General features: G+C 37.2%; 3 protein-coding genes across 3 annotated transcripts; 1 reads left to right on the forward strand and 2 right to left on the reverse strand.

Annotated features, from left to right (window-relative positions):
* Positions 1 to 3,038: 3,038 nt before the first annotated feature.
* Positions 3,039 to 5,349, reverse strand: LOC113238547 (piggyBac transposable element-derived protein 2-like; the record flags this gene model as incomplete). Its single annotated transcript, XM_026475372.1, has 2 exons — positions 5,314 to 5,349; positions 3,039 to 4,937 (listed from the first exon to the last, which is right to left on the reverse strand). Coding segments are annotated over exons 1-2 (1,935 nt in total), but the record flags the coding sequence as incomplete, so codon positions are not given.
* A 1,655-nt stretch (positions 5,350 to 7,004) lies between these two features.
* Positions 7,005 to 9,221, forward strand: LOC113238546. Its single transcript, XM_026475371.1, has 2 exons — positions 7,005 to 7,593; positions 8,192 to 9,221. Exons 1-2 carry the CDS (start codon positions 7,135 to 7,137, stop codon positions 8,960 to 8,962), a joined length of 1,230 nt encoding a protein of 409 aa, XP_026331156.1. The 5' UTR covers positions 7,005 to 7,134; the 3' UTR covers positions 8,963 to 9,221.
* Positions 9,222 to 10,222: 1,001 nt separating this feature from the next.
* LOC113238548 lies at positions 10,223 to 11,116 on the reverse strand. Its single transcript, XM_026475373.1, has 2 exons — positions 11,066 to 11,116; positions 10,223 to 10,823 (listed from the first exon to the last, which is right to left on the reverse strand). Exon 2 carries the CDS (start codon positions 10,820 to 10,822, stop codon positions 10,223 to 10,225), a length of 600 nt encoding a protein of 199 aa, XP_026331158.1. The 5' UTR covers position 10,823; positions 11,066 to 11,116.
* Positions 11,117 to 13,998: the final 2,882 nt, after the last annotated feature.

The raw sequence follows: 13,998 nt of genomic DNA on the forward strand, positions 1-13,998 counted from the left end.
CAGAAACATGACGCGACTCTGAAACCGTCTACACGCAGCATGTCTATTTTAAGTTCCGTTATCCATGTTTCCGTTAAACAAAGAACTTGTATATGCGGGTTTTCTTCAATCTCTGCTTCTATTGAAAATCTGTTCCTTATACTGCGAATGTTCTGATATACTATAGGGAAGTTAGGAACGAAAATTATTTTTTTAATTTGGAGCTGTATGTATCGAGGAGGATGTTTCTCTTTGAAAGGATGGTTTGAATTCGTTTATGTACAGTGTTGATATGTTCTCTACTTCGTTTCTGCCATCTTTGTTCTGAGTGAGATGATTCTTATAATCCAATAAAAATATATCTAAAATAAGCCATCTACATGAATTTGTTCTGTCTAATTGATTATTTCTAGAAAAACTTAATTTTGAGTAATGTAAGTTATCTATGTGTGAACTTATTGTTTCAATTAGTTTATTTAATTTAGATTTATTAATATATTTATTTCTCCTTATTTCCCCATATATAACATCTGTATTATTTAATGCACTAATACAATTGTATAAAGCAGATTGGAATTTAATTATATTATCGTTATGTGTACCAGCCAATATTATTACATAGTCATCTTTTGTGAACTCTTTACCCCCTGACTGGAACAAATTGTATTGAGCAACCTGCTCAATACAATTTGTTCCAAATTCGCGTTGGGCTTTATTATGGCAGTTATCTGATAGTTCTCACCCAGAATTGTCTGAAGCCTCCCACGTAGATGTCTGCCTGTCTCGTCGGCGTGCAAAAGTATGTTGTGTCTGGCCGAGTTTTCAACGATTTTCGTTCGGTTCGACTGCTGATGCGTGTTCCCATTTTGTACCCTACTGGGTGGAGTTATATGATTATTTTCAATATCATTTGTATGATTCAGGATCGCTTTCGCTCTAGGTGGGTTCTCTGGTGCGTTAGGGAATATATCATGGATTGGCTTCACGAAGGGCTTAGGTGTCGAAGTTAACGCGGCAGTTTTGCTGAGTCGATTTTTATTGTTCTTGGCCGGTGCCGATGGGGACTTGCATATTTCATTTAAACATCGTATCTTCTGTTCATATTCTATAATAATTTTCTTAAGAGATGAATTTTCTAATAATAAATTATCTATTTCTTGTTCGGCGCTACCTAACTTATTCTCTAAACTATTAATTATCTTATTCTTCTCTTCAATGTCATTTTTTGTATTTAATGTACGCTCGGGGCAACTGCGATTTAATTTGCTTTCTTTTAAGGAGTCATCGGAGAGCTACTCAGTATTTCTTCATCCGACAATGATTGAAAGGAGTTTTCAGTGCTTACATTTATAGCAAATTTTTTCCTCGTAGTCACGTTGTCATTATCGTCTATTGTATTGTATTTGTTTCGCTCTGTTTTGTTTATATCATCTCGAATTGAGTCAGTCAAGTCAGTAGTTTGAAGTTTTATATGCCGCGACGTTGAAGATGATGGAGTAACGCGTTTTACATCCATCTTTATACAAGTAGGACAGTGCCACTTGTCTTTTGTTTTGGATGTCATTAATCTGAACATTTGTTCACTAAGGTTTTTTAGACAAGAAACATCATAGTGTTTTGTGCAAATAGAGCATTTAAGGTACTCTCTATTTGAAATAAGTCTTTTACAAACAGCACAATTTTGCTTAAAGTTAGTTTTAGGTGCCATTTTCATAGGTTTTGGTTGACTATAAGTATTTCGTGCCTGGTAATGTACAGGTGTTGCCCTGTAGTGTCGACTAGTGGTATCCTAAATATGAAATGTGATGTTCTACGTGTTTCTTTTTGGCGGCGTGGTTCTATAGATCTTCACTAGGTGGCCCGCACCGACATTTATTCACACAGGGTTCAAAGGTCAATTTATGGGTAATTTAGCAAAATGTTCGTTATAAATCTCAAATACAAAATTAAACACTAAGTCTCCGAAGTTATAGTACAAAAAATTAAACTATTCCACTTATAAGTCACTTTTAATTAGGTTAATATGGCACTTATGCATTTTTATTTTGAAATGAGTGACCTAAAACCGTCGTACAATTTTAACAGTCACTTTTAATATTTCTTCACTTATTGCTGTCAAAACATTTCACAAACACTTCCACTGTATTTTTATATATAGGGTAAGGTTGCGGTGATTGGACCACTTAACTTCTAATAGCTATATAAATTAAAATATGTATCATATTTATATGTTTTTGGATTCTATAGATAAATTTTGTTTCCTGCTTTACGTTTTCTTAGTTACAAACTAAAATACAACGCCGTTTTGAAAATATCGTCAAAAAAGATTTCTATATAAGGTTTCCTTCTTTGGACCAGGGTACCCTTTATTGGACCTCTCAGCTTCCATCATTGGATTTTGATAAAATTAGCTCAGTGGTCCGATCAAGGAAAAGCTAAATTTAAGAATAATTCTTTAAATAAAAACATAAATTGGGAAAATCAGACTCTTTTATTAAATTACAAATAACCAGTCTTAACGCTTAATTTGGCAAAAAAAAAAACATTTTGAATTGAAACAAATACTGAAATAGGAATGTGTAGAGCCTAAATATGCCCAGAAAAATAGTAAAAAAAATCTAGGGTTTTCAGTTTTCCTGAAAAATCATGTATGCTACTACATACATTGCCAAGTGGGTAAAGAAATATGTATCCATTTGAATGTATGTTGGGGCATACCTTACCAAAACCAGTAAGAATAAAAATCATAAATATGTATTGTAACTTTAATTAAAAACAAACATAAATCAAACCTCTTTATAAAAATGAGTTGATGGACATACGTTATGAAAGCAAAGTAGCGGGAATAATGGCTCTGCAACACTGTGATTGGCAGTAAATGCTGGAAGTAAACCCAGAAACTCTACTCATTTTCGAAAATGATAAATTAGTTGACAATTCCTGGGTTTACTTCCGGTAACGAAACATAACCGGACTTGGCATTTGCTGCAAATGACAGTCGTGAACTTAGAGCATAACCTGCACCGACCCTGAGATGTCATAATCATGAAATGACCCACATTGTCAAATCGCGAGGACTCAACGGGAACTGGCTGTATCGCTTTTTGTGGTCGTTTTTTGATGTCGAGTGGGTCAATCACAGCACGTCTATTCTTTTTGAGTCCTTCATAGATTTCGTACCTAAAAGCCTTCAAAGGCATAGCCTTTTTTTTTATTTTAGTACAATCATTTCTGTAAGATAGCCATGCATTGTTGATGCATATATCAAGCAGCTGGGCAAATATGCCGATATACCAACGTCGTGTCTTGAAAGGAGTTCTGTACAGCGAGATGAGCATATCCGCCAAATCTACACCACCCATATGTTTATTATACTCTTTGACCACTTGTGGACAATTGACTTCAACTTTTTGTTTGGCCTCTTTGCAGTAGCGTTTGATTTTCTCTACCGGTTCTGTACCTACATAAGTACTGACCAACGTTACGACTTTGTTGTCATTCCAACGCACAACTGTCAGGCGATTTTTGTCACAAACTACTTGGTCATAAGCTCCTCGAGGCTTTTTCTTCATTTCTTTTTCCGTACGTAAAACTGCATCTGCTCCTCTCAATCTATTTTTTCTGATGGTGCCCAATGCAAAAATGCCGTAGTTTTCTCTCAGAATGTAGAAGAGTTCTGGGCATGAAAAAAAATTGTCGCAGAATATAAAAGCTGGTATTTTTTTTATACTTCTGCACAAAGCAATGACTACCTGAGCTCCAAAGCCTAGCGACAATTCTTCTTCTGTGAAATTATGGAACCTGAAAGTGTCCTCTCCTCCGTACAGAATAAAATCATAGATCATACCTGATACTCCAGCTCTGACAAAGTTTTTGAAACCCCATTTATTGGGTTTGTCTTTCATGTATTGGCGTCTCTTGCCGGCCTTAGTCCCTTTGTAAGGAATCATCATTTCGTCTATGCTGAACTTGGTCTCGACTTCTTGAGCTAAACAATTTGCTCTTATTTTTTCAACTATGGGCCTAATCTTGTGATATCTGTCACTATTATCAGTGCTATTGTCGACGAAATGAAGGTATCTTCGAATTTTTTGGTACCTTTTTATGGGCATTAGATCTGCAACTAAACCGAATCTATATTGCAGACTCCAATAGTCTGTATATGAAGGCATGGACACGACCCCCATCATGATGTGAATAGCCAGAAAATCTCGAAGTTCGTCTTCAACTAATTCAATCGATCGTCCGGTTTTTTCCATTGAATACGCATTTGTTTGTTCTACAATGTCAGTTATAACGTCTGGGGAAAAAAACTTGTAAAAATAGTCTAAGGGAATAGTAGGTGTCTGAGAATCGATTTCTGGTACATCTTCCACAGTTGCTTTGTGTCGAAAAACAGCAGCCCTTTTCCATTTATAGCACAGAATGAACTTTTTGATTCTGCGTGAGCGCTTAGCAACAGGAACCGTCGGTTTTTTCGATCGTCTTTTTCTAGTTAGACGATTTGGCAATGTAGAGGATGTAGTGGGGGTGCTAGGTATGGACACTGAAGGTTGTGCAGGCGAAGCTTGTGATGCAGAAGCGACTTGAGATACAGGATTTAGTGTAGCAGGACTGGCAGGAGTTGCAGGCGTAGCAGGGGTTGCAGGCAGTGTTGGAATGTCGCTTATTATTGGAATAGTGCTGCAATCGGGCTCAAGCGATGGATTCGGGTATACTTCTTGGAATATAGGCGTAAGTCGAACATTCTCATCGGTTGAGGTTTCATCATCGGAATCTAATATATTCAGTCTTTCTAAGGAACTCGCAATAGATAGGGCTGGGGAAGATGAGTCTGAATGCGAAACTGGAGCGCCCAATAATTCATCATCGACGTCAGATGCATTACCATCATCAGAGATTGCATTTTCTGTAGGGATCAAAGATAAAATTCTACCACCACGTGTGAGTAGCGCGTGCTGTAAAGAAAAAAAAGCTTGCATACACCAAAACTCAAGCCCAAGCAAACAAAAACCCATAAATCCCAAAAACATATCACAAAAAGAAATTAAATAAATTGGCAATGTATGCTGTGACATACAGCTTCGTTATACAGTGATTCATTACTAAGTTGGCAATGTATGCTGTGACATACAGGTTCGTTATGCAGTAATTCATTACTAAGTTGGCAATGTATGTCACGGCATACAAAGTTTATTTTCAAATAAAACAACAAATATCCACAAATATTGCCAAAATTGTAACAGTGAACACTTCACTATAATGTCACGATCGAATTATTAGCGTTTTATTCGAAACTTACGAGGAAAAAGTAATAAAAAAACAAATAAATACCTTAGTGAGCACAGCCCGCTTCTTTCGGGCAGGCATTTTGAAAAAAAGTGACAGCACCAGTGTTGCTAACACTCAAAAACATTTTTTTTCATAAAGTGTGACTCGTTTATGAGAATAAATATTAATAATTATATTGAAATCATAATATTTCTTTAACACTTTATTTTTTAAAAAAGGTTGTATGGCACAGCATACAATACCAAATTAAGGGTTAATCATCTTTACCTTAAAAAATAGTCAGTCAAATTATTAATCAACAGTCAAATAAATGCAGCTAACAGACCTCAATTCCTCAGTAGGAGAGACTCGCAACAATAACAAAATAAAAATATGGAAAGAATACTTATTTCCGAATAACTAAAAACACAACAAAGATAACAATTTTTTTTGTTGACAAGTCTCATGTGCCTGTAATTTCACCAGCACCCTTACCCTTCACAACCGGAACACAGTAATGTGACCATTACTGCTTGGCGGCAGAAATAGGTAAGGTGGCAGTACTTCCCTGGACGAGCTGTTTCACAAGGAGCTCTACTGCTACTAAAATTTTAAGTTTTAAGTAACATGGAACGAACTAACGTAAATCTCTATAGTAAATATATTTGTATGTACTATTTTAGTGCTTTAAGGTTCTGGAAACCGAACAAATGAATGATAAAAATAATTCTAGACACATGACAGAAAAATAGTTTAAAAAAACGATTATACTATGTGCTACATGTTGGACAAAAATATGTCTTTCTTCCTTTTTTCACACAGGCACACTCTTCATGTACCCAACATTTACACCCTAAACACTGAATCATAGCTTCTACTGAACACAAAAGACATATTTGGCAATACCACTTTTTAAATGCGTCGTCAGGTACAGATGACCTCTTTGCAGTCTTTTTTGATTCTTGAATCTTCATTTTAGGTTTCCGTACTTTAATCTTGGTTTTTTCTAATGCCTTCTTATAAGGTCTTCTTATAATACTGTAGCACGTTGCGGTTGGCGGCTCTTTTCTTTTAACTTTTTGATAATGTCTTTTGCTCCTGGCGAAATGCAACTGATATCAAACGCAGTGCTTATACTCGGCACTTGGCCATCATTTACGCTTGATCTTAAAAGTGTCTTCAATGGTGGAGAGAATTTGGTTGAGACATTCTTCATTGGAGGTGGTGCAGTGCTTGTACTCTGCACTTGGCCATCATTTACGCTTGATCTTAAAGTGTCTTCAATGGTGGAGAGTATTTGGTTGAGACATTCTTCATTGGAGGTGGTGTAATATATCCTGCAATGTTTTTGTTCAATTGTGTATTGGAGCTTTCTGGTTGCTGACGTTCAGAAGAAGGTGGTGCACAGGAAATGGGACTTCGCTCTTTTAGTTCTTGTGTTGTGATGGCTTCGTTTAGCTCAAGAGGATCCACTGCTTCATCTTGGACGTTATTAGTGGTTTCTGGAGATATAGTTATGAATTCGTAATCGTCAAAAGCATTTTTATTTAACGGCCAAATACCACTCTTCTCGAAACCACTCATTGCAGTCCCAACAGACGCTGCCCGACAATAAGCTTTACCAAAAAGCATGGATATTTGGAACGCCGTTACACATCTGCCCGGATTTGCTCGCAACCATTTTTCTGTTTCATCGATGAAGTAGCAACTCAAAGGTTTAAAAAATGCAACATCAAGTTGCTGCAATTTATTATGCATTGTTTACACGGGCTTCGTAGCTAAGCGCTTAGTACTTGTCACTATACTAAAGCCTCATAAGACAAGTGAAAAGTAACCGTTTACACGTTGGAGCCAGTAGAAGTCATTAGTGACCAGACATTCGAAATGGAACGACGCCGCCTGATTTTGCGCAGTGTGTTTAAACAATATTCAAACATTATTATTTCAAGCATGATCGAAGAGCTTGAAAGACAAACATTAAAAAGGAAACGTTTGTGGACAAGACAGTGGTTACTGCGCAGAGATGAACGGGGCCATTCTGCTCTTCTATTAAAAGAGCTAGCAACCGAAGATCCAGGAGAATATAGAGTAACTATGAGAATGTCGACGGCACAATTTGATATTTTATTAGAAAAAGTTGCACCAGCAATTCAAAGACAAGACACAAATATGAGGAGTGCCATACCAGCTAAATTAAAATTGGAGGTTACTTTGTCATTTTTGGCAACAGGAAGCAGCTACCGCATGTTATCACACATGTTCAGAGTTTCTAAACCAGCGATTTCAAAATTCATACCCGAAGTCTTGGATGAAATTTATAATCAACTTTCGGATTACATGAAGGTAAAAAAAACAATATGTTTGTTTATTGTTATGATTAGTGTAATCATTTGAAATAACATAAGTACACGAAATATTATTGTGTGAAGTCTTCACCGTCAAGTGTCATTGATATGGCCTGTGATAGGATATTTTCATCAGAAATTAAAGCAGGTGTGGATGCATTACGTAACGATCCCGCAGATGAGATGGTTTCCAATGTTTCAATGGAAGCAGATGTATTATTGTACATGTAGTTCTCGATCGCTAGTTCACTCAAAATATTTTGTATTCTTGTTTGTGCAATCATACTTCTCTCGAATGATAATTCTCTTAACTGCACTGCTACGTTCTTTGCAAACACATCGAATCTGTCTTCTTTTTCAGGTACATCCCTATTGACAGCTTCTTGTAATTTTTTTAGTTCTCCAATCGCACGAAATATTCCTTTCCGCTGTGACATATTTTTACTGGAGGTACTTTGACGTTGTTCCCCCCTTGGTTCCGAAATAGATTCAACCTCTGAAGTGGAAGCCATAGAGATATCTTGCTCGCTACTTATAGGATTATGTTGCTCGCTGCTTGTAGATCCGCTATCCTGAAAAATAAAATTGCATTTCAGGTTCCTGCTACAGAGGATGAATGGAAGAAAATAGAAAGAGGTTTCAATACACGTTGGAACTTTCCAGGGGCTCACGGTGCTATAGATGGCAAGCATATATGTATTCAAGCACCTCCTGACTGTGGCAGTGATTATTTTAATTATAAAGGAAGCAACAGCATCGTGCTAATGGCCGTCGTAGATGATGATTACTGTTTTATATATGCTAATATTGGCGCAAACGGCCGGTGCTCAGATGGTGGTGTTTTTCAGAACTGTTCGATTTTTCGTGATCTCGAAAACAATATGTTGCCAAACAATGGATTTTTTGTTGGATATGACGCATTTCCCCTGAAATCATATTTATTGAAACCTTACAAGCATAGTCCTTTGACCTACGAACAGAAAATTTTTAATTATAGATTGTCAAGGGCCCGAAGAATCGTCGAGAATGCTTTTGGCATCTTAGCCAGTCGCTTTAGAATTTTTAGAACATCTATATCTACGAATCTCACAGTTACTGATCGCATTGTTCGTACAACATGCACTATACATAACTGGCTTAGAAAAACTTCAAGGACATACCTAACCACGAGATGTGTTGACTATGAAAATTTGGAAACTGGGGAAATTATTCCAGGATTATGGAGGGACGCCAACTTTGATTTGCAAAATGTTCAGCCAGTGGGTAGTAATCACTCGTCAAGAATGGCCCGACAATTGAGAGAAAGATATACGAATTACTTCGTAAACGAAGGTGCCGTATCATGGCAATCTAGAATGATCTATTAGTTTAAAATGTACAACTTTATTAATTAAATTAAATCTATTGTTAAATAAGTACATACCTACTAATACCTGTGTTATATTATAACACAGGTTTATAACCTAGCTTAGGCTTCAGTCTCCCACAAAACATATACCTGCAAGTATATGATAAATAATCATGGTTCGAGACTTATTATTATTGAATATAATACCTACTTCAAAATAAATCTAATACCTACCCTATGAAAAATGTTGTTTTATTACTTACATTTTCTATAGTTGTGCGCCTTTCGTCTATATCTTTCAACAAACTATCCATTTCTTTGTACCAATGCAGATTTGGCACATAGACAGTATCAGTCCCACTTCCTGATCGCATTGAATTTTGAATTTTTTTCTTTTCCTGGTAATAGGTTGACCGAAGTGTTCTCATTTTCTTTTTTGCCTCAGGCACTCCGAAACCAGCAATATTCATCTCTTCAACGATTTTCTCATAAGCAGCATCTTTTGCGAGTTTATTTTTATATAAAGCCGATTTGTGGTTCCATAAACATTCATAGGATTTAAATTCCTGAATGAACTTGATTGTTTTTTCCGAATTCCACCTTTCCGCAGCCATGATCACAAAAAAATACGTAAGTAAATAAACACGTGTTTTCACTTCCCGGTACAACTTGTCACTAACTAACTTGTCGAGCTGTTTACATGCGGTCAGCAAGCGACAAGTGCTTAGTAAATCGTGGTGGGGGTATCGACTTGTCGCTTAGTAAATAGGATCGATCTCTATTCACTTGCACTATTCACAAACACTAATACTAAGCACTAATCAGCGTGTTTACACACGAGGACTTAGTATTAGTGACAAGTACTAAGCGCTTAGCTACGAAGCCCGTGTAAACGAGTCATTAGACGTGTGAGCAGGAAGTGATAGTAACACCACATTGTGTTCTTTGGCATAATTAATCGCATCCAAATTCTTGGTATGAGTGGTGTGGCCATCGAGTATAAGGAGGACTTTTTTGTCTTCAGTTGGTTTCACATTTTCAACAAAGTGCTGCATCCAAACAAAAAATATTTCTTTGTTAATATAGCCACTTTCTGGGTTGAATGCAAAAATACATCCAGGTGGTGCTCCATCTTGTAGTTCATCTTTTGCTCTTTTCCTCTTAAAAATTATCAGTGGGGGAACAAATGATCCGCCTGCACTAGCACAGCAAACAGCAGTCGTAGTAGTTCCACGTTCGCCACTTGTAATAGAACCAACTTGGTGTTTACCTTTTGGTGCTAACCTTTTGGTGCTAGTATTTTTCTTACTTTCCTCTGTACCGTGGATAGACCCGTCTCATCCATATTATAAATTTGTCTTGGGTCCTTAATATTGTGTTCATCCATGACTGCCTCCAGTTTATTGAAAAAGTCTTGCACTGTTGGTTTATTAAAAGCAGTAGCTCTATTCAGTGACGTGGCTCGTGGTTGTCGCAAGCTCAGTTGTGGGTATCTCTTTAAAAATGCATAATACCATTTTTTCCCGGCCATGGCCTTGTTTTTATTAAATCGATGGTTTGTATTGTTTTTCTCTGCGATTTGGTATGCTAGTCTTCTTACATCATTTGGAGTGACCCCATACAGACAAGCTTCCATTTCTAAAATGTGTTCATACAATTTTTCTTCCAACCCAGGAGTTAAATGAGCAGAAGATCCCCTGACTTGCTTCTCGTCTTTGGCATTCTTATTGGTCCCATCGAATCTGCGCTTTAACGTGGCTTTTGGTACACCATATACCCGACTAGCTTCATTTAAGTCGCACTCCTTCCTTTTTAAAGCAGTAATCGCAAGTTTCATGCTTGTTTCGTTCCACTCATAATACTTCCGTGTAGCTGCCATGCTGAAACCAATAAAATAATTTTATTAAAAAGTCAGTTTGCAAGTTGCCATGATTGGACCGGTCCAAATCAAGCAACTGACGCCGGTCCATTGATAGCAACTTTCTATTTATACACAAAACACGTGGCAAAAAAATAACCTAACATTTTGGATTAGTTCTAGACAGTAATACATTTACACAAATAGTTTGGCATAACACACGTGCAAATAACTAATAATAATAATCATAATTGTAGTACTTACATGGTAAAGAGTAGCGCGTATTTATTAGATGAAGTGGGGCTGTGAAACACGGACGCGCGTCTCGCGCGCTACTGAGAGTTGCGGGATATGGAGGGGGGGTGTTAAGCATCACGTTTGAAAAGACGGTTGATGTTTAATCCCAATAGTTTTGGAAATACTTCACTGGTCCAATCAAAGAGCCGGTCCAATGACCGCAACCTTACCCTATGTATTTGATTTGTTCATGTTTTTATTCTGAAATGCGTGATTTACTCAATTTAAAGAAAATTTAAACACGAAGCTAATGTTATGCCTCGTCGCGCCCTCTGTCGAACCTCCTTTATTTCTGGCAAATGTCATTTCGGACTACTGATAGGTAACCTCCCTAGGCAAATTGTTTCAAACTTTCTGATTCAAGGTCAAAAATATATGTTTAAAATTGACGGTAACACTAATCAAATATTTTAGAAACACTTAATCGTAAAAAAGTTCGGTAAAAATACAAGAGTAAAAAATGTGGTGCAAAATTAAAAAATCCACCTTGGAACGTCGCTCGCTGGCTCGATTAGAACTGACCATAGATTTCAACATGGCCGACGAAGCAAACGAGTATTGCGTCACTCGCGTAGGTATCGTAGTGTTCAAAAATTTCGAGGTGTTTCATCCTTGACATGTTCCAGCCGGTCTACCCTACTTTGGGTTTTACGGTGCCATTCTTCTCCCAAGCCCCCATCTACCACTTCCAACTCTATTTCATATCAGAGCGATCTGTATTTTTTGTATTTACTTCTGTTGGAGGAATCATGTCTGTGACCAATACATATATACGAGTATTTTAGATCAAATTTAGGGAGTTGCAATAACATAGCCACAGACTATAAAAACACAAAAAATACATGTGTAAAAAGTTGGTAATATAAGGTATATACTTGTTGATTTGCATTCTTGCCATATGTACAGAGGTCATTCTATATCCGAAACTGTACCCAAATCACTAAAAAAATAAATCGAAAAAAAAAAATTCGTATCTTCCTATTTCTTAATTAATTGCGGCAAACAAATTTGATCCAAACGTCATTGACTTGCACGGCATCGACACTTGCAAATATTTTAAACAATGGACCTTAAATGTACAGAAATAAACGCATTTTAGATCTATTTGGTGGTGGGCGACGGGGCGGGGTAGTGTCGTACCGAGCGCGCGATTGGTAGATCAGTCGACCTTGCTTCCCGTACTGACTGCATCTACGTCACGCTGACATTCCGCACATTCTATTCTAGTCTGTTAGGCAATGCCATGTGGCATGTATGTAAAGACGAGTTAGGTAATGCAAAAAAAAGGAGTTAGAGGCACAAGTGCGTGTCTATTCTTATGGCATGATGTGAAACGTTTAGTTTACGCGGAGGATACGAGTGTCGAAGTTTCTGCTTTCAAAGTTGTGGAGTCTAATGTTGAAACGAAACTCACGTGCGAATCTCTGCATAGCTGATGGTAGTAGCCACTAGCTGTGGAGCTAGGTACTTTTAGCAGTGCTTTCATGTAACCTAAATTGGTAAGTACCTGTTCCGGACTCCTTTTAATTTTAAATAGTTTGGACCATTGTCACTTTAATTTTTTATCCTTCCTTTGTTTCATGGTATTGTATTTTTTTCGCTTTAATAGAGCAGATATTTTTTCTTATTGAAAATAAATACATGGCTATTTAAACAACCAAGCCCTTTTCAAATGATTTACATACAACCCAATCATTATGGCGATCGTAGAAGAGTTAAAAAAGAACCGTAGGATTTGCCGCACGGCTTTTACCATCGCCATTAAAAAATTTAACGAGGCCGTGATTCTCAGAAAATCAAGCCCTGTGTTGGAAGGGCTATTTAGCGCGTTAAAGTCAAAGGCGAAACATCTGTTTAAAAATGATGAATTGTTGAAAGCTGCGTTACTGGAGGACACCACCGTTACAGAAGATGACATGTTATCGATTTTGGATCTGGAAGAAACTACCAATCGTGAAATTCAATTTAGTGTCCTCAAATTTAAATGTGATTAAATTTTGTCAGCATCTCATAATAAAAACACCCATTGATAATTCCACTATTAAAAGAAAATTCCATCTACCGGTACTAGAATTCAAGCAGTTTGATGGAAAAGTGGAGAATTGGATAGGGTTCTGGAGACAGTTTAAAAAAATCATCAAGATTCATCTATTGACGACGACGATAAGTTCCAATATCTGTTGAAGGCTACCGAACCAGGTACATCTGCACGGGAGTTGGTGGAGAGCTTTCCCCCGAGTGGTGAAAACTACTTACTATAAAACCATTAACAATAATTATGGTAAAAGAGTTTGGATGTGTGAACTTCCTGTGATATTAAATAGGTTACCAAAAACTCTTATAAATGAAATAAACAGATAAAAAGCCCACACAATTTGAAACATTCGAAACATTGAAATCTGGGTTTTTGTTTAAGCTCGCTCGTCAATCGTTTTACGAGACTATTGCTTGCTCCTGTATCTATTAAGAAACGTAATGGTGCAATGGAGAAATCAGTTTTTAAGTACACGTTATTTCCCATTTTATATTCCGGGTAACCGTGATACAGCGGGTCCCGCGCTTAAAATGGACTCAGGATTCGACGACACAGTGGTTTCCGTAGTGGGTCCGTAGGAAGGAGCGGAGTTTAATTATTTTTACCACTCAACGAAACAGGGACTCTTGGAGGAGCATGTTTTGACGAAGCGGAGATAGATAGCTCACGCTCCGGAGTCGGGTTGGCACTACGCACTTATTGTTTGTTAAATTTTTCGTTTTTTGTTTTTTTTACGCGTCCCGTATGGGATACCAGCGGACGATAAATAGCGACGGTATCAACACTGGTAATCCCACTTCTGACACCACTGTTACGGGGCAGGTCAGGAAAAGTTAAAAAAAAAAACTATTTTTAAAACACTTAA

The sequence above is a fragment of the Hyposmocoma kahamanoa genome, unplaced genomic scaffold, assembly GCF_003589595.1.
Source record: "Hyposmocoma kahamanoa isolate Upper Pololo Valley unplaced genomic scaffold, ASM358959v1 96733, whole genome shotgun sequence".
NCBI lineage: Eukaryota > Metazoa > Arthropoda > Insecta > Lepidoptera > Cosmopterigidae > Hyposmocoma > Hyposmocoma kahamanoa.

Bases quoted from the DNA above. Each gene is read 5' to 3' on its own strand.
- LOC113238546 (XM_026475371.1), top strand. From the start codon at position 7,135: ATGGAACGACGCCGCCTGATTTTGCGCAGTGTGTTTAAACAATATTCA. The intron at 7,594-8,191 runs GTAAAAAAAACA...ATTGCATTTCAG, and splicing joins AACTTTCGGATTACATGAAG to GTTCCTGCTACAGAGGATGA.
- LOC113238548 (XM_026475373.1), bottom strand. From the start codon at position 10,822: ATGGCAGCTACACGGAAGTATTATGAGTGGAACGAAACAAGCATGAAA.